Source organism: Lepidochelys olivacea (genome assembly GCF_965140295.1).
Source record: "Lepidochelys olivacea isolate rLepOli2 genome assembly, chromosome: 25".
Taxonomy (NCBI): domain Eukaryota; kingdom Metazoa; phylum Chordata; order Testudines; family Cheloniidae; genus Lepidochelys; species Lepidochelys olivacea.
Genome location: NC_140435.1, coordinates 6,478,220 through 6,498,499, shown reverse-complemented (window position 1 = coordinate 6,498,499; position 20,280 = coordinate 6,478,220). Strand labels below are relative to the sequence as shown.

The window sequence follows — 20,280 nt, the reverse complement described above, 5'->3', positions numbered from 1 at the left end:
CAAGTTTTCCATTCCTCGGATCATCCTAGTAGCCCTTCTCTGTACCTGTTCCAGTTTGAATTCATCCTTCTTAAACATGGAGACCAGAGCTGCACACAGTATTCCAGGTGAGGTCTCTCCAGTCCCTTGTATAACGGTACTAAAACCTCCTTATCCCTGCACCACCACTGGATCCACACCCCACGGGTAGCGGGCAGTCTTGAATGCTGTGCACCTGAGGAGGTGTTTGAGGGTGGTCATAAAAGTGACTAACAGTGCTGGCTTGAGCTAGGTGAGGGCTCAGCAGATTTCCTCAGAACAGCCCTACCATGGAGCTTCACTCCCAACTCCACCAGTACAGAGCCTGTCAGATCAATACCCACATGTGCTCAGACGATGAATGGAGCCCTCAGTGTTTCACCCAACTACGCTGTAAAGATGCCACATCTATGGGTCCAACTGGCTACTGCCTTTTACCATTCAGAACTGGTAAAGATAGTACAGATCTAAGTGATGCAGGGCTGTGGAGAATCAGACCCAGCTTTCTCCTGGCAAAGTTCAAGTCTTGTACTGTACAGTGGTACCTGAGCACCAACATAATTGGGTTCCACATCCCCACGTATCCCCAATTCTCTTCTCACTAACAGCGAGATGGTCAACAAGCCAATAGTGTTTCCATGGTGTCTGGACTGTCCCTGTCATCACTGCGAGTGCCAACTGGCAGTGGGCACCTTGCAGCAGTGACGTCAGTGACCATTTTTACACAGAACCCCTAAGGTGCTGGCTCTCTCCAGAAGTGCAGGGAAGGGACTTCACCCTCTTCAAAGCTGCTAGCGCTGCTTAACCATATACGAGTTCCCTAATACCATGCCAGAGCAATATTCTGTTAACCAGGACAGGGGGGAAGGCAAGTTTAGCACCTGCAAAGCAAAGCAAGAAATGGAATGAAGAGCTGTTGATCCAGTTGCATACTTGGTGCACAGTGGGGGAAACAAAGTACAGGGGAGGATGCTAAGGAACAGCTACACACCTAGGGGGAGAGAATCGCCACAGGGCAGCCAAACCCACCACAACCGTTACCTTCATCATCCAACGTGGGGTAACTCCTGGCGGCTCGGAGATCATACTGGGCTTCATCTTTCTCCGAGGGGATCTGGCTAGCTGAAAACGCAGCTGTTGGACCAGGCATCTTGACAGCTAACAAGGCACTACGTCCCTTCTTGGATGGAGACGATTTCAGAGCTGCAGTCAGAAGAGTTAAGGAGATGACACCACGAGCCACACTCACTGACTAGATACTAGAGAAACCATCCCACCCCTTGGATGAACATCCCCATAACTCAGCAACAGAAGGACTCCGTCTCCAGGAAGGCCTAGCTGTGGGCTGTTGATACTGTTTGCCTAAAGAGCTTCCAGCTCTGAATCAGGCACTTCGGTTAGGAAGTTTGGTCAGCTCCAAACTGCAGTGAGCTCCAGCTTCCTCGCCAATGCAATTTCCTAGCTTAGGCTTGGACTGCTGTGGGGAGAGCCCAATTTCCCCACATAGTTAGCTCACATAAGGAAGGCTGACAGGAGAAAAACGAGTTCCTCTTGGCAAGCATTTGCCAGTCATGTGCTCTCACTGATGTCTTGAGGCATGGCATTCTCTGATTCCTACATACCTGCTTTAAGAACTCTATACCAGTTCTCCAACTGGGGGTCGGGACCCCTCAGGGAGTCACAAGGTTATTACATGGTGGGTCACGAGATATCAGCCACCACCCCAACCCCCACTTTGCCTCCAGCATTTATAATGGTGTTAAATATATAAAAAAGTGTCTTTCATTTATAAGGGGGGTGGGGGTCACACGCCAAGGCTTGCTATGGAAAGTGGTCACCAGTACAAATGTTTGAGAACCACTGACCTTTACACTGACACAAGGGCACCAAGAGAACTAGGCAAAGGTGATTATACATACAGGTGTCGGGAGAACTCAAATCACTCATGCTTTTAAAACTTTTAACAAATGCAAAGGAGTGGGAGCAGGGAGATCAACTGGGGGGATGCAGCAGGGCTACGTTAGTATGGTACAGCATGCAGTCAAGGTCTTCCCTCCTAGCAGGGTCAGGGGACATGGGGTAGGGGAGGCTTCCTGCCCATCTCAAAGGGAGGTGGTCCAGCGGGTGCCTCAGAATAGTGAGTCTGCATACACTTACAGGAATTCTTTCGGAACACTGTGTTGGTCATGAATTTGAAGAATCTCTCTGCATAAAAGCTGGGTCTGTGCACTGACACCGTGTCCTACAAACAAGATAGGTGATCAACATTATGCTTAAAAACCATCGCCTTATCAGCAGTGCCCAGTGAGTCTTCTTTATTCCAACATTTAATGTTGACAGCACCTTAAGCAGATCATTTCAGGTAGAATCATAGAATATCAGGGTTGGAAGGGACCCCAGAAGGTCATCTAGTCCAACCCCCTGCTCAAAGCAGGACCAATTCTCAGTTAAATCATCCCAACCAGGGCTTTGTCAAGCCTGACCTTAAAAACCTCTAAGGAAGGAGATTCTACCACCTCCCTAGGTAACGCATTCCAGTGTTTCACCACCCTCTTAGTGAAAAAGTTTTTCCTAATATCCAATCTAAACCTCCCCCACTGCAACTTGAGACCATTACTCCTCGTTCTGTCATCTGCTACCATTGAGAACAGTCTAGAGCCATCCTCTTTGGAACCCCCTTTCAGGTAGCTGAAAGCAGCTATCAAATCCCCCCTCATTCTTCTCTTCTGCAGGCTAAACAATCCCAGCTCCCTCAGGCTCTCCTCATAACTCATGTGTTCCAGTCCCCTAATCATTTTTGTTGCCCTTCGCTGGACTCTCTCCAATTTATCCACATCCTTCTTGAAGTGTGGGGCCCAAAACTGGACACAGTACTCCAGATGAGGCCTCACCAATGTCGAATAGAGGGGAACGATCACGTCCCTCGATCTGCTCGCCATGCCCCTACTTATACATCCCAAAATGCCATTGGCCTTCTTGGCAACAAGGGCACACTGCTGACTCATATCCAGCTTCTCGTCCACTGTCACCCCTAGGTCCTTTTCCGCAGAACTGCTGCCTAGCCATTCGGTCCCTAGTCTGTAGCTGTGCATTGGGTTCTTCCGTCCTAAGTGCAGGACCCTGCACTTATCCTTACTGAACCTCATCAGATTTCTTTTGGCCCAATCCTCCAATTTGTCTAGGTCCTTCTGTACCCTATCCCTCCCCTCCAGCGTATCTACCACTCCTCCCAGTTTAGCTCCCAGGTAAGCCTTTCCATTTTAACACTATAAATACGCTTGGAGCATGTCCTTCGATTTGACGGCATTTTGATGAGGTTCTCAGTGTATTATGCTGGGCTGGTGATTCTGCTGCTTAGAGGGCACCTAGACTTTTGGAGGAAGCAAATGGCCTGATTTCATACAAGAGAGTCCCCCGGCTTTGTTTGTTGATGTTCAAAGCACACTTGGACATGGTCACCAAAATTCAGCAATACAGCATCACTGCATTTTAGTTGTACTGTGCAGTTCATTTCACGTACTAAAGCTGAAATGGTCTTCGACAGCTTTGATGTTCTACTCTGCCTCCGTAACCATCAGCTTCTGTAAATGAGGCAAAGGCATTTTATAGAAGTACGTGTGTTTCTGATGAGCAAGTCCCACCTGAAGTCAATTTCGTAGCAGCACAGTTTGCTGCTGTGGAACACACTGGAATATCAGAGGAGAACAGGTAGACGGTGACTCCTCGTTGGTAGATAATTCACCCAAGTGGAAACACAAATGTATCACACCCAGTGCTCTGTGCTAGTACAAAGGTCCCTAGTGCAACAGAGAGACAGAGGACAGAAGCCTGTAGTGTGACAGCTAAACATTTGAGGAAGTGGGCCAAGCTAAGGGAACTTGGATGGAAGTGCCACTCTACTGCCACAAGCCTACAGGCATGAAGAATTCCTCCTGTCCGTTGGATTTCAGTTGTACCCGCCGAGAGACTACGAACAGCAAAGTAAATGGCACCAAACTGAATGCAAGAAGGCAAAGTAAGTAACCCTGCAGACCACAGCTTGCTGACAGCATTTCTCACACAAGGCTGTGTGTGTTGAATACTCACCCCATCATGGACAAGGGCCTTCCAAGTGTGTTCTAGCTTCTTGATGAACCTAATTTTGAGAGAGAGTGTGTTGGACACAGGTTTGCCCTCCTCGCCCTGGCCAGACCACCTTTCACACCCTCCCACAGCAGAGGACAGTCAGCTGCTAATATTCCTTCCCATTCTCAGAGCATAGCTTTCCTCTCTCCAAGACAGCTGCGCTGATGCCTCTGAAGCGGAGGTTTCTAGGTCTCAGCAGCTGGAAGGTCAAGACTCCCTGGAAATATTGGAGGTGGGAGGAGCACAAGAACCACTCCCCTACACACTGTACTACCCCTCCAGAAAGGGGAGACTTTTCTTTACGAAAAGCAGATTCAGCACCACTGGCTGATATAAATCTTCAAAATTAGCAAGATAAAAACTCACAGCTTTCAAATATGCATTGATAAATGTGAGTCAGATTGGGAAACTTGCTCTTGCAGACCGTCGTCTCAAAGGCAGGCTTTAATCTTTCTCCATACAGTATTAAAACCAGGTTTTATAGACGCTCAGAGGTCAGAGGATGCTCAAGCCCCCTTACCTGTAGGACTGAAGGATATCTATTATTCCTACGTGAAGCAGGAGGTGCTCTCCTTTGCCATTCACGGCTGGGATTCCTCCCATTCTGAAGAAAAGAAAACATTGTCACACTAAGACAGAGATGCCCTAGGATACTTGTGCTGTATGTCAGAGAGGAAAGACAGATATTCACATTAACCACAAGATTGTCCCCCTGGTAATCAGGTTGACTCTGGTGCAACAGCTTTCATTATAAGATACAGTACCTGTGGAGTTGTGTACTTTTCTGACTGAATGGAAGGTGGGGTTCTACGAGTCAACTTCTGTACAGCACTTGACCATATACAGTGCTAAGGTTTATTATGATTCAGGTGACTGCTTTCTCCTACCTGGGTCAGAGCACCCCAGGGTTCCTGTCCTACGGTAGGACATGGGTTCATGTTCAGAAGCTAGAGGTAAAGAACCGGCTGCAGTGCCGCACGTGAAATGCGCCCTTCAGACACACTAAGCTAACAGCTTTCTGCCATGGCAGCCTAGGAGGACATTAAGACACCTGTGGCACTTCAAGGAGGCATCCGGGCAAACATCCCCTTCTCCCAAAAATATACATTCGGACATCAAGACAGGGTGTTAGCTCCCACCACACACACCCACACCAGCTGCTCCCTACAGCAGTGGGGAGGTAAATCTTAGGATGCTCTTTTCAGGCAAAACGCTTTGAGAACCCTAGGGTAGAAACCCCTATTATATTGTAAGGGCCAGACTGCTCACCAATACAGATAGCATAAGCCCTGGATGCAGTCAGTGGGAGTTGTGTGCTTATAAAAGCAGAAGCTTGGCCCAAATCTTTAAGCACAAGTTTGTTTTCAAACTGCCCCCCACCTCCACCCATTAATACCCATCTTGAATTTGCAGCACAATTAGTGTCAGCACATGGTAAGCTGACATGCGGACATCAGGCTGTCCACTGGAATTAAGAGTTATTTGAGAGAATGGAAACACCAACGTATTTCCTGGCTCTTTAACTGTGCAGAATCTTAACTGTTCAAAATGGAGCAGCTGGTCTCTCAGCACACAGATGCCATCAGACAAACACAGCAACCCCACAATTTGTTAGTAAGGCCAATCCACCGAGCCATAAACACAAAATGCTGCAAGAGCCACATGCGGCTCAAGAACTACAGATAAGGCAGAGTGCAGCAAGCACCGGGCAAGCTTCCGCCGCCCACAGCTCCACCTGTGCACTTCCAATCCTCCCCGTCAAACCCCAAATGCCAACGCCTGGATCTCACCTGAGCAGAGGCCGGGTACTGCGAAGCAAGTCAAATCCTCAAACCACACTGGCATGCTAGGATTCCACAGGGAGCAAGTGACAGACTCATGACCCAAGCAGAAACTGAACTCCAAGCTCCACGGGCTAGGATAGTGTGTAGCCCCACTGCATCACCACACTCCTGAGCTAAGCCTGCCCCCATCTCTCCTCCCAAGACCAGTGCTGTGCCTACAGGCTGGTTCAGGGCCCAGTTACCTACTGGATGGGGTGCAATTCATGGTCCTGACCATTGTAAATAACAAAATGGGAATTGATAAAGTGTTTCAGAATGACAACAAACTACTCCGTGCTACACTACATCAGCGGCTGTGCTCCATTTTCCTTAAGGCAGATGGGTCACACAGATAGCTCAAGCCAACGGCACAGGGTGGCAACCTTGAGGGATTTACTACTTTGGCTTTTTGCTTCCACCCACTCCCATTACAGCAGTACAAGAGAACCATTTTCACCTACGTGTCATCTGTATCTATGGACTCCCCCCGGGCAGCCCCACCCTGGATGGACTCCATGGCTGTGGAGTAAAGTGCCTTCTGCCCAACGGGACGCTTCTCATCAGACGTGCTCTGGGCTCCCTCAGTTTGCTGCTCCCGTTCTTGCTGGTCTATGTTATGCACCCCGAGCAGCAGGCTGTAGTCCATGATTTTAAAGCTTTCCAACACCTATAGGTTAGTATTGAGTTCAAGAACAAATCAGACAAAAAGACAGTCAGTCCAGTAAGTTCTCACATGCTACTTCAAAGGCAGACCCAAAAGCGTGGGACAGTCCATCTTGGTTACACAAAACTCATGCCAGCAACTCCTTAGCAGCAGCATAAGAGAGCATTAGAGTTAATCACCCTTTGTTTCAACATACTTTGGGCTTGGTCTAACGGATCTCAGACACCCTTGCCATTGGTCTTTTAAGGGGGTTGCGGGATGGCAAAGAGTTTACAAGGGGCCAGCTCTGCTTCGTCACCTGTTGCACACTGTACAGCAGAAGCTCGTTCACCCCAATGACCTCGTTCTGGATGACTGAATTGTGTGAACTGGAGAATAAGTGAACAAATGTGATAGGAAAAACCAAGAATTCCACAGCATATGGTAAGCTGTGTCCCTGGGAGCCAAGTGTCATTTGGTTTTATGACATTTCGTAATGGATGTTCTCTGAAACTAGCAAAGTACTTAACTACTGCACTCTGCTTTTGGGTGAGCTGAGAACCGGGATGGAGACAGCTGGCTTTGGGTTTACAGATTAATGAGCTAACAAAAGCACAGGACACTCCATCTTGGTTACAGCTGCCTGAGAGCTAGAGACCCACAGTTTGTTAGTCCAGCTTTCTAGGTTTACCTTGCCCTTACCAAGCAGTCTCGCTGAAGTGTTTTCACCAGTGCACTGAAGGTGTCTGTGTCCAGCATTAGGCCTTCTGGCATGTCCTGCATGAAGTCCAGGTCCTTGAAAGTGGGGCTGGATTTCTCTTTCTCCTTCTTGGATGCCCGGCGTTTGTAGGTCGAACCTTTCAGGTCAAATTTCAGGTGCATTTTCACCACCCGGGGCAGGATATTGTTCATCACCACCACCCGAATGTTCTTGCCTCCCGACTGAACGCAGTACAGTCCATAGAACTTTGGCAGCAAGGTCCGTGGGTTCTGGTTCAGGTTCTGCAGTGGGGCAAGGAAGGCAGAAGGGGGAGGTTAGAAAGAGCCTTTGTGAAAAAACGACTTCCGCTTTGTTTAGTGCAGAACCCAAGATCAGATTGGCTTTGGGAAGGGTTCACAGATTAGCATTTGCGCATCCAGAATTTATTTTTACCTTGACAGCTTTGCAGGAGAAAGATCCCAAACAAACTTCAACTAACCATTTGAATGGCTCCATCTAGGATCTGGCTTTACAAACTGGAAAGACTGCTATGCCTTGACTTACCTATAGAAAACAACATTTTGCACATCTCTCTGACAGATTTCCCCACAAACTGCAGCTAAGGAAAGGGAAACCTAATCATACCCCCCACCCCCAAAAAACCCCCCAACTAGTTAGTGGCAATTTAAAGTTTTAAAATATCAGATATCCTCATCCAATTGGAGACCTTACAACTATGAACTGTTCCTAGCTCAGAACAAACCAATGGCATAACATGTATTACAACATCTCTATGAAGCCTCTCCAGAAGGATATACTATCATCTCAGCTTACCTTTAACAAAGTCAATTTATAAAACAGTCTGCCAGAGAGATCAGTTAACCCACCCCAACGTCAGGCCCATTTTAGGCAATCATGTTATTAGGAACGATATCACAAACGCAGCTTGCTTGTTCAGCGCTGGGAGGTTTTTAAAAGGAAACAAAAAGAGCTATATGAGAGAAGAGATGAACCTGCCAGATTTCAAAACAAAGGAAAGCAGAAGCACAGCAAGTGTATGAAAATTTAATGCCCTTCATCTCATCTTTTCTAACTAGACCCATGAGTGAGTTTTCTTTATGAGCGTATCAGTCGATGTAGTGCCGTACACAAAGCCACCACTCCCAGCCAGCAGCTGAAAGCAGAACTCCACTTTCCAGAGTTAGAGCAACTCAGCACCAACCGTCCCGGTGTCTTGTCTGTCTCAGGTCATTTTACACCTCAGAGGAGTTTCTGACAGCAGCAGGGAGACCCTCGTAGCAATTAGCATAGTGTAACTTTACAACATATCGGACAACAGCACAAGCGCTTTACAACAGGGCGAGAAGTCGTGTTTGATCCTCTATAATTATTTTTATTATCCAACCATCTAAAGCTCCTGGGACAAGAAGAGTCTAGTTACTACTTTCATTTGAGATGTCCTAATCCTAGGAGCCTTGCCTAGCAGGTTTTACTCCCTACAGGGAGTAAAATTTTCAAAAGCTCTTAAGTGATGTAGCTGTTTAAATCCCATTTTCAAAAGTGAGCCACTGACTTTCAGTTACACTCTGGAGCCTAGGTGCCTGAAGTGCTTCTGAATAATAATTCCTAGCTCTTATCCAGCTCCTTTCTTCTGTAACTCTCAAAGCACTTTACAAAGGGAGGTAAGTATCATCACATCCTTTTTACACAAGGGGAAACTGAAGCACTGAGAGCAGAAATGGCTTGGCCAAGCTCACCCGGCAAGCCAGTGGGATAGCCAGAAATAGAATTCAGATCTCTCCAGTCCCAGACCAGTGCTCTGAGTGAGGCAGGGACCTGAGGAAAACAGCTCATCAGGTAATTAAAGACTAGTACGATGCACACGTACAAAGGGCAGAGTGAAGGTTGTGTAGGTAACCTTAGCTCTGGCATTTCCATAGCACAGTGCTTCCCCTTTGCAGGCTTCAGGTTCTTTGAACACAGTTTTTTATCTGGAATTGGACCTTAAGATGCATCTGTGTAGGAGGAGACACTTCCTGCCACTGGGGGGGACCCACCTTCCCTGCTACAGTGGGCTCCTATTCTGGTTCTTATTTTCTCCTCCTGGAAAGCCTCTGCTGAGCCCCAGTGCACTGCCATGCTAACCCACCAGGCTGCTGCACTGTAGAGCAGCCCACAGTTTGGGGTAGGTTAGAAAATACCAAGCTGCAGCCATGGGCTGATACAGGCAAAGGCTTCAGCTGACAGACTGGTACCAGGGCCTTTCGATGGCAGGGACCCAAGATAATAGATTGCTGAGCAGATCACTATTAAGCGGCGCACACACAAGGGAAATTCAGGAAATAGTAGGGATGGGTACTCCAGAAACAAACATGCTTGGGTGCTACACAATAGCAGGGCAATAAACACACCCACTCTGCCACACAGCTGCCTTCACAAACCTAAGAACATCTGATAGGAGACAAAGGGGAGGAGAAAGTTTCATTCCTTAAGGCCTCCAACAGTTAAGGCATGATAATCTGCTATCCTGGGATACAACAGCAGTAAAGCTGGAGGAGGGTGCAAACACTTGTCAGGACATTGCTCAGCTATCTCCAGGTTTTAAGTGGGTTGAATTTTGTTTCCACATCAGGCTTCACAATAGGCTGTTCATTTTGTCATGTGTGCTGGGAAGGCGGGCAAAGGAAGCCCTGCTAGGTTACCAAAACACCACCCTTTGTGGTGCTGTGGACAGGCAAGCTGTACATTTCTCCCACAAACCAATGTCCTGATACCCACCATGTAGTAGCCAGGGAGAAGTTTCTGTAAGAATTCCGCTTCCTTGTGCATCACAGTTTTTATGATGAACTCGTCATCACTGGTGACATAGAAGAGGGAGCCGCTGGCACCAGGATTCGACAGCTCGATCAGAGGCTCGTTACATAATGAATACTAGGAATGAAAGAAAAAAAATAAGATGTCATTCATACACCACATGATAAACTAGGATCAGAATAATACATCTACAAGACATTCCTAAGGCACCACCCCATGGAATCTAGACCAATAGGTCTGGGATATTAAGCAGTACAGAAATTGTGAACCTTAAACTGGAGTTAATCTCACAGTGGATTGGGTGGAAGACAGCTTACAAAGAGATGCATATACTACAGTCCAGAGTGCCCTGACTGCTCACAGAGTGAAGCTAATCTGCCTGCCCTCAGTAACACCCAGGCTGCATAACATAAAATCTTTTTATGTTTTGTGCCCTGTACCACCACCACATAAGGTTCTTTCCCTCAGTGTGTTAGGGTGCGCGCAGACAGAAAGATCAGATTTAAAGAGACAAGCCAGCTTGTTCAGCGTTCCGCATGTCTCAGTTCCAGAGAGGAACAAAACGCACTGCCTGTTCCCAAGACTAGAGCTCTCCCATGTGCTCAAACATTAGAGATACATGGTTTGCAGAGGCGTCCCTCACACCCTCAGTGCAGCAACTAAAAGAGGTGGGAAACCACCCCCAGAAAACTCGCGTATCAGTAGGCATGTGGTAATTATGCTTCCCTGTATTCAGAACCCAATCCTGGAGCACAGAGCAGGGACTAGAAATCTGAACAGCAAGTTCCCAGAGCAGGGAGGCAGAGGTGTTGTGTGGATACAAATGCAAATGTCCAAAAACATTTGCATATGTCAGACAAAAGGGGTTAGGGCAACATTATGTAGGAGCTGATATTTGAAGAAGGTAAGGCAGAGGGGACATAATCAGAGCAATAAATTAAATGCTATCATTACATGCTGAAAACAGCTTACAGCACTGCATGGATTAACTATCCAAGACTTTATTAACTTAATTATCTCATGCATAATTAAAAGGCATTCACTGCCATAGTGGGCCAGAGAAAGGGGAAGCAGTGGCTGCAAATCAGATCTGACACCTTTGGAATTCAGGCAGGATCTCTCCCTCCCCCAAGTTTGTAACCACTATCAAATCAGCAGGCATTATCCCAGATGGCACAGATGGGGATTTCTGTCGTTGTCAAGCAGCCCCATCATACAGGCTCATTTCTGTTGGTATGTTTTCAGTCCTCATTTCTGACTAACTGCAGATACGGGCAAAGCGGTTACATAAAAATGGCACCTTCTTAAGACGATCTGCTCCTGCCTCCAACAAACTCCTGCCTCGCTATCAGCAAGATGAGGTGCAACCACTTACACACAGGAGTCAACTTTAACTGAGGCCTGACCTACACTTCAGTTTTAAACTGACGTTGCTCAGGGGTAGGAAAAGTTCACAAAGGACATTGCAGTTATGCCGACCTATCCCCTAGTGCGGGCACGACTAGGTAGATGGAAGAATTCTCCCACCCCCTAGCTACCCCTCCCGGAGAGGTGAATTAACTACAGCGATGGGAAAACCCCTTTCTCACAGTGGGAGGCAGCTACACTATGGTGCTACAGCACCCCCACAGCTGTGCCCCTCCAGCACCCACGTGCAGACGCGGCCTCAGTCTGTTCCAAAGCCAATCAGCGATCTTACAGGAGAAGACTGGTTAGCCCTGACAAGCCATTTCAGCTCTAGGAGAGCAAGCTGGAGTCTATTCTGATTTTCACCTTACCAAGTGTTAACTCTCAGATTGTTCAATCTTTATTACTGGGGATGATGCATGAGGCAGCAAACATCTTCCCTGAGGTTCCAAGGGAGTTTAGAATACTTGTCTTTTTTTCTTGTAGACAGAGTAAATTTGTTGCATTGTCAGTGAGACACAGAACCCCACCATATCATTTTAACCAAATACACTTTAAAGACTCCATGACAGTAGATTATTCCATTCTTCCTTTAACAGAGGGTGCCCCAACAGACCTAATTTGCTGGGAATGGACTTGGCAAACCGAAGCAGAAACACCAGAAGCCTCTCAGACCCACTCTTCCAGCTGGTCTTTCTCAGACTGTACAAGAAAAGAAGCACCACCACAGACTGCCTCACATTTGGGATCTGCTTAATGTACAGGATCAGAGATTCTCTCTAATCCCAGTACTGTACCTCAGTCTCCAGCTACCAAATATTAGGTGGGAGATGTTTGGCTTTCTTTGTGTTCTCTCCTCAAATTTGACCTCAACTCCCCCTGTGATACTGACCCTATCACTTGACTCCATGCCTCAGTTTCCCCCAGCTATTAGCTGGAGACTGAATTTAACAAAAATCCAAGGAAACCCCCTAATCCTGTGCAGCTGACTGGTCACATATCAGTCTGTGGTATGGCGTTTCCCCATCTTCAATTTTGCTGAGGCTTCAAGTAAAGCAGTTCTATCCAAGCCCATTCATACCTAGTACTAACCACAGAGAAATAAAGAACTCCATACATACCAAATAATCATCTGGACGAATTCCAAAGAGCTCCCGGAAGTACCGAAAAGCCACGGGTGCATAGGTTTTGAACCTGAAGTCAGGGTAATGGTGAGCTGGAGTGAGGTTACTTCCCTCACTGCATGGAAAGGATACAAAAAGAGCAGGCATGTTATTTCACATTAATGCCTCGCATATTTGCACATTTACACCCAGCCAGTTGATAGATACGAAAAAAAAGGAAAAATTGAGCTTTGCAAAAAGGCATTCCAAGAAGCCACCAGCCTAGGCACAAAGATCTTACCTGACCTCATCAGGACACTAGCAAAAAGATCTAATATTTTAACCATCTGGCAAGGAAACTCACTCCTTAGGAAGAGCAAATAGAAGTTTGCAAGGCTAGACGTATATACATATACTCTAGACTCTAGTTTCTGTAAGCCCTGCACATTAACAGCTCAGCCATGCAAAAGTTGAAGTGGTTCAATGAATATTGTTGGCTGGGGGGTTTCCTCAGTCTCAGTACAAAGATAATGTAACATCTGGAGGTGAAAATTCCACATAGGTAGGTTAAAAAGGACTACAATTATAAAGGCAACAAAAGCTTCAAGGCTAACAAGCCCAGTAAGCAGATATATCACAGCCCATAGTAAATCTAACCCCATCTCTTGAGCTGCAGCACCATGGATTCTAATGCTTCCAGTAATATGCCGGTAAGAAATAGGTGCACACTTGAAATTCTGAGGGCCCACCTTTCTGCTTAGAATGAAGCCCCTTTAAAATCAGCATGATGAAAGGAAACAGCCAGCCCCTGCATTTTGTTTCACTTGTCCTCTTACCTGGGAAAGAAAATGCTCTCCACCACGTAAAAATCCTGCATCAGGACGTCTCTCTCTGGCTTGGAGCTCAGGTTCCCCACTGTGTAACCAATCCCCAGCTGGATGGCCCCCTTCAGAGTAGTCGAAGTGGTCTAGCAGAAGGAAGAGAGCAGTCAATGCACATTCACCGTTAAGTTACAGCAACAGCCCCCAAATATAGGTATCCTTGATGCTCTGATCATGCTGATGCCTTGTGGGAGGTCTCAGATATTGGCTGCTTTGTAAGAGAACACCACTATAGAGTGCCTCAGGTTTCTATAGAATGACAGTTGTGAAATGCTTGTAGCGTGTAAGGTCAGCACAGTACACTGCAGGGAAATTTAATCAAATTGGTTAGCCAATCGCACACCTGTATTCCCCCTTTGTTTCTTACAGTTTGAACGACCTGTTCATACACACTTGGTCGCTATTCTATTCTCAACCTCCCATTTGTATGTGTGGCCACTACCCTCCAGAAATCAATCAAGAGACGGAACCTTTTTGTAGGTAGTTTCGCCAGAAGCATCAACTCCTCGATGACCTATCTTCTTTCCTTGGCCAACTCCAGGCTGTCCTGATAATGATGGGGCCTGGGAAAGAGAAGTTTCCAGGTCAGAGTGGTTAAGAAAAGCTACGCTAGCGGAAGGAAGAAAAGAGGCACAGTGGTGCAGTCAGGACTAAGGTGCTGTGGTTATAAGGAATGCAATGGTCTGCATTTATTCCTGTGTAAAGATCTGCAGAGTGCATACAGATGTATCTGGCACCAGCAAGCTTTAAACACTAAATTATACATCCCTCAGGATGAGAGGCGAGTTGATAGCCAGCGAGTTTATCACACACAGGACTGTGGATCTTGACATACTGGGAGGAAGGATGGTCTTGGGTTAGGACACTGGATTGGGACTCAGATCTACGTTTGTTTCCCAACTCCATCAGACTCCCTGTGTAAAAGTCAGAAGGTACCATCATGATCCTCTGACCTCCTGTCTAATGAAGGCCAGCGAACTCCCCCAAAACAATTAGTTACTTAATTTCAGTACCTCAGTTCCCCATTTGAAAACTGGCGATACTTCCCCACCTCACAGGGTAATGGGAGTAGAACTGCATTCATGTTTGTGGGCACTGTGGGGATGTGAATCAAATACTAGACAGACAGATCACTTCGATGTACCAGGCCATTTGGGCTTTAGAGCTCAAAGCCAACCCCTTATACTCCATCTGAAAGTCAGCAAGCAGAGTGGATAATGAATCACCAGTGTTGTGTTCATGGGGAGACACTTCACTTAAGCAAGCTGCTGTTTATGAACGACTGATTCACCAAGCCAGGTGAATTGTTGTAATTGTAGCAGTTTCCTCCAGAAACGTAGCAAAGGTGCGTAAAGTGCGGTCTGAGCACCAACACTAAAACGATAGCCCTTCTGTCCCGTCTCTTTCCTCCATTTGCTCCTTCCAGGATCAGCAGCAGAGCTCTACACATCAAGCCAACTGCACATTGTAAAGTTCAAGGCAGTGTTTCTCTGCAGTCCCACCCACCTAAACACATCTCTGCCTTGGCGTGCTGCTTGAATGACTCTGCAGTTGCCCACTACCTACGGTGGTGGAGAAGCGTCACAGGCGCCAACAACTTTCAGTGGACTCACCATGTACATCTGGGGGGAGCTTGAGCATTCTGCTTCTGTGACACCATTAACAGCTGGCCATGGCTTTAGACATGACTCATCTAGGCACAATTTGTAATGACCCAAGGCAGTCTCTCCTGGAGGAACACTGCATCAGTGGTATTGATCTATGCGGCAGCACTTGACAATTTATCAACACTGAAGTTTACACAAAGGGAGTGAATCTATTCAGACTGCAGCAAAGTATTGCAATATTTCCTTCCAATTACCCAAGCTGCTAGAGTGCCTTCTGGACAGGACCAACTGGATGCCTTTATTTCTTTCTATAAAGATCTGTGTAGTCTTGGACATTTCTACAGCAGACTCCAGCCATTCTGACTACCATTAATCCACACATGTAGTTAATGTTACATTTTTCATCTTCCACCCAATGACCTCAAAACTCATTACAAACATGAATTAAAACTGTTGCAATCCCACCCCATGCTGTGGGTAATTAACCCCATTTTACACACTGACCAACAGTGGCACAGACAGGTTACGTGACTGAAGTCACATAGCAAGTAAGAGTTGGGGATAGAGGGCAGGGGCTCAATGCCCAGGCCCTTGTTCTAACCATAACAGAGCATTTCCTGTCCTAGAGAGGACTGGATCTTTATTTGTGCAATGAAATAAGGAGTTAGCCTGTCCAGAAGTTTAATTTCCCACTAGGTGCTGATTTTGGAGGTGTGAGAATTGCTAACATACTCCCAGAGCCATCTCTTTATAGAAAATTATAATTATTGTTAGACATTTAAATGGAGGGCCCATCACAGCATCTGGGTGCCTACAAACAATGACCCCCCCCACCCTGCACCAAACCTTATTACTCAGTCTGACACAGCTGGATCAAACAAAAATTGGCTGAACACTGTCCTAGAGATCAGGGGCTGGCACAGAGGACCCTCCCTGCTGCCAACTGTGGCGTTTAACTACAGAAACCAAGAGCGACTTAGCAAACTGTAACCTTATCCTAGCTAATGAGTGACAGAGGGGTGATCCCTGGGATCCACCCCCTATGTAATTAATAATCATCTCTTCTACTGTGCTTAGTAACATCTAGCTTCTACATAGTGCTTTTCATCAGATCTAAAAGCACTTTACAAAAGAGGTCAGCATCATTATCTTCATTTTACAAATGGACACTGAGGCACGGGGAGGGGAAGGGACTTGCCCAAGGTCTTCCAGCAGGCTAGTAGCAGCATCAGGAATTTAGAACCCAGGTCTTCTAAGTCTGTCCAGTGCTCTACCCACCTGACCACACTGATACACATTCAGGACTTTACAAATTGCACCTAGAAGCCAAATCAATGGAGCATTGGGGAGATGCACCCACAATAACCCACCTCGCCCAAGACATTTATAGCAGCTTTTCTAATATTTGTTTTAGTTCTACAACCACTAAATCTGCACAGTATTACTTAACAGTTAACAAAGGGAGAAAAATTCAAGCATAAACAAGAGTTAGATGAATTTTAAGGTGAGATTTCAAAGAGTTGATGAGGCGCATACACTCAGTGGCAGCATTCAGAGGTGTACCAAGAGCAGTGGGATTGTCGAAAGGTACAGAGACAAGTGGTAGGTGAGTAGCTTGCGGAGAGGGGGCGGGGAGGGGGATTAGAAGAGATGCTATATTTGCATAGCTTATATTCATCACAGGCTGTTAAATCCATGAGTATACGAAGTTTTTGCTCTTATTGTGCTTCATTCTCAGTGGAAACACTAACCAGAGCCAAGAGCTTACTCAGATTCTAAAACCAATGCCAAAAACTGACCCACACAAGCACAGCAGCAGAGAGAGGGTGGGATTGGCCGCTACAATGTGTAGCATTGACTAGAAATCTGGTAACTAAAGTAGTGAACTGAGCAAATATTTAAAGGCCCGATTTTCAGGTGAGCATCTGCAGCTCCCATCGACTAGCTGGAGGATGGGGTCTGAAAATCAGGCTCTCAAGTTTAGTCTCAGCTCTAGGAATCTTAGCAGCAGCTTTCCCCGTTTCTGATTGAGACTTGCATGCTGCTTAATGAAGCTCAATTTATTGGGATCTCTATTCTAAGAAAGACAAAATGTGCTTTGCTGAGGTTCAAATACTTAGATGGGGGCCAGTTTCAGTACATACATTTGTTGTGTTAGACTGTAGGTGCCCGAGTTGCTCAGGACTGGTGAAGGGTTACAGAGCTTTGACCAGAAGGCCAGGGATTTGATTTTGGGCCTGCATTGGTAGCCAAGTGCTTACATGGCTTTCGTCACTGTAGTAATAAAATCCTTAAGACGATCTTCTCAAAACCCCTGAGATGTAGGGATGTTTCATCCCCATTGGACAGTTAGGAAATAGATTAAGTGACTTGTCCAGGGTCATACAGAAAGGTTGTGGCAGAGGCAGGAATCGAATTTGGATCTCAAGTCCTAGCTCAGCCCAGTGGAGAGCAATGGTGAGATGGCCCACTTCAGTGCGCGCGCGCTCTCTCTCTCACACACACACACACACGCTGAAAGCCTGTGCTATCAAAGTCATGTTGTAAAAAAAGCCAAAAATATCCAAGAAGTTAAAAATTGGACACTAATAGACTGTGAATCCCAGTGATTGAACCTGCTGAACTGTAGCAGTTGGGCCCAGAAATCCATCTGTGCACTTTCCCACATACAACCAATGAAACTGTTGCAGGAAAATTGTCTGTAGAGTAAGGGCGGTGATGGGTTGAGATTCTGCTGTCATTACAATGGTCTAGGATTCTTGGCTTGGTACAGTTACATGTTGCTAAAAGTGGCTTACTTTAGCTAAAAGCCCATGCTTTCACACAGGTGTAACTTGTAGAGTCGAAATAGCTGAGAACTTAAACTGATCAGTAACAAATCCCAGTGATGAGTCAACCTGGTGACACTCAATAAAAAGAATTCTCAGCCATGCTTGTTGCAGTTTCCATTGCTCCACATGACTCAGACATTCTAGCCTTCAGAATGAGAATCCCTGAATATTACATAGATTAGTTGGTGGGTCTCAGTCCAGTTCCAAATGGTCATATCAACGTAACAAAACCCATCACCATAATTTGCCCTACCACTAGCAGTCAGCAGACAGAAGGGCTGAATGGATCATGAAAAATACCCTCCCCAGATGTGATCACTATAGGTCAAAAACACCCCACCCCCCAATACCTTGCCCTGCTGCCAACCATTCTGTAGGAAGATAGAGGACCTCATTCTCATAGGCTGCCAACCTGGCACCTTCACCAACACCAAGATTTACTTAAAAAACCATGACTCTCCCACCTTGCACATTCCTCCGTTTCAACTGTGCGCCATAAAAGTTCTATTTGGGTCCTCTCTCCCCCTCTGCAAAAGGTTTTAAACAGTTGTATGCAACTCACCTCAGTGAGGGCAGTCTTCTTCAGTGCCAGACCTGAGGAGAGAAGAACAGTAGGTCAGTAGGAGGATGGCCACAGGCTCTTAGCAGGTGCATTTATCCCAACAGCTGATCAGTCGAGCAAATAGTCAGAAGAAACAAGGCAGCAATTTTTTGCCCAGCTTTCATTTCTGCAAGTGCAGGGGTCCCAAGTTAAAGAACAAGCCTGGACAACTTGGCTTTTAGAAGCTCATAGGTTGCCCATGTCTTCTTTCCTAGCTGTCGGTGGGGTTTTTACTCTAAAGGTGTTACATTGACATAACTTTCCCCTACTTCTTGCTGCTCCTCTAGTAATGGGACTGTGCTATGCTGAATAATTATTAAAACCCAAAGAGGCTTTTATGATGCTCTCTTCTAGACGCTCAACAAGAGGAAAGACTGGTCTGAATTGAGCCCCAGATCTACTTAAAGAACCCCAAGCACACTAATGTATTAGCTTTCACAGCACCCTGGTGAAGGAAGTATTATTCCCATTTTACAGACAAGGAACTGAGGCACAGATTAAATGACTTTCCTAAGGTCACACAGAAAGGCAAAGTCTGAGCATGTCCCATTAGCACCTTAACACAAGCCCATCCTTTTCCCACCTTATCTGTAGTCAAACTTTGCAGACTGAGCCATGCACGTTTCTAAATAAGAACAGCCCCCTTTGCGGTCTGAACCAGAGCACACTAACAGAACAAGGGGCCTTTGCAATGGGCTAATGCAGAGCTACTAAATTTTCATTCAAAGAAAAAAACCCCAAAAAACAAAAACAAAAAAACCCAAGCAGTTATGTGCACATATCAACAGCTCAACCGCCCCCAATTCTGGAGAATTCTGGCTTTCATGAAGCTGACCCTGGATGACTTCAAGCATCAAGAGCTGCTCATAGAGGAGCCCTTTCAGCAATACAGCACACCCCTGCAGAGCTGCCCTAAAGGCTTGCAAGTTAAGTAATCATCTCCTTAAATGGAGAGTTCTGCTGGAAGAGCCAATGTGCTAAATGGGAGGGAAAAGCCCTTTTTAAAAAGAAATAATGGATTTCACTGTGAGGCTGCCTAACTAGCGTTACCTACTTTCAGTTACCTGGTTTGAGAGAGAGACACAGGCCTTGTACATGCTTCCAGGTTTACAGGAACGATAGGATCAGCAGACTATTGAACAATCCTTAATCCTTCTAAATGAAGGATTTCATGCTGCAAAGCAGAACACTGAAATTCATTCTGCACAGAACAAAGGCTCCATACCTGCAGCCACCCCTCCCCACTTAACCTGCCCTTGAACCACCAGTCAGACATGTAACTGATGCAGCTCCTACTCATGGCCTAAATGCAGATTTCCTAAAGTCTAAGGGAGTAGCTGTTTCAGCAAGGCAGGAGGAGCAAGAGGATGTTTCTGTCCAATTCTTTAGGACTCATGACATGCCAGCATGGAGCAGTGCAGGCCAAGGGAGCCAGCGCTGCTGATCAGACTTTCCCATTCGGTCAGACCATTATGGGAACTAACGCAGCTTGACCAGAAAGCTCTTCAGAAAAAGAGGGGATGCTGTCAGTAAGCTGGGATGTGCCATACCCACCCTTCTTGAAGAGCTCAGAGATTTTCAACCAAGTGGCAGTACTACAAGATCTGGTTCAAAATTAGTATTAACAAGAATTTGAGATTAGCAGGAACATCCTAATACCGTGCTGACCCCACAACAATGCACCTACAGGGTCCTATGACAAGGGCTCCCTTCGGTTATATTTCAGG

At 46.4% G+C, this 20,280-nt stretch overlaps 1 protein-coding gene across 7 annotated transcripts in view; it reads right to left on the bottom strand.

The window, feature by feature from the left end:
• The window catches only part of PIP5K1C (phosphatidylinositol-4-phosphate 5-kinase type 1 gamma), a 73,925-nt gene that overhangs the window by 15,145 nt on the left and 38,500 nt on the right, over window positions 1-20,280 (bottom strand). For all 7 annotated transcript variants that reach the window (XM_084614641.1, XM_084614642.1, XM_084614639.1 and 4 more), the window contains exons 2-12: window positions 18,515-18,546; window positions 13,985-14,077; window positions 13,470-13,600; window positions 12,652-12,769; window positions 10,088-10,240; window positions 7,312-7,611; window positions 6,428-6,633; window positions 4,664-4,747; window positions 4,105-4,153; window positions 2,176-2,260; window positions 1,060-1,221 (exon numbers count right to left, since the gene is read on the bottom strand). In XM_084614641.1, the coding sequence (XP_084470767.1) occupies window positions 1,060-1,221; window positions 2,176-2,260; window positions 4,105-4,153; window positions 4,664-4,747; window positions 6,428-6,633; window positions 7,312-7,611; window positions 10,088-10,240; window positions 12,652-12,769; window positions 13,470-13,600; window positions 13,985-14,077; window positions 18,515-18,546 (1,413 nt within the window). The remainder of the gene's footprint in view (window positions 1-1,059; window positions 1,222-2,175; window positions 2,261-4,104; window positions 4,154-4,663; window positions 4,748-6,427; window positions 6,634-7,311; window positions 7,612-10,087; window positions 10,241-12,651; window positions 12,770-13,469; window positions 13,601-13,984; window positions 14,078-18,514; window positions 18,547-20,280) is intronic.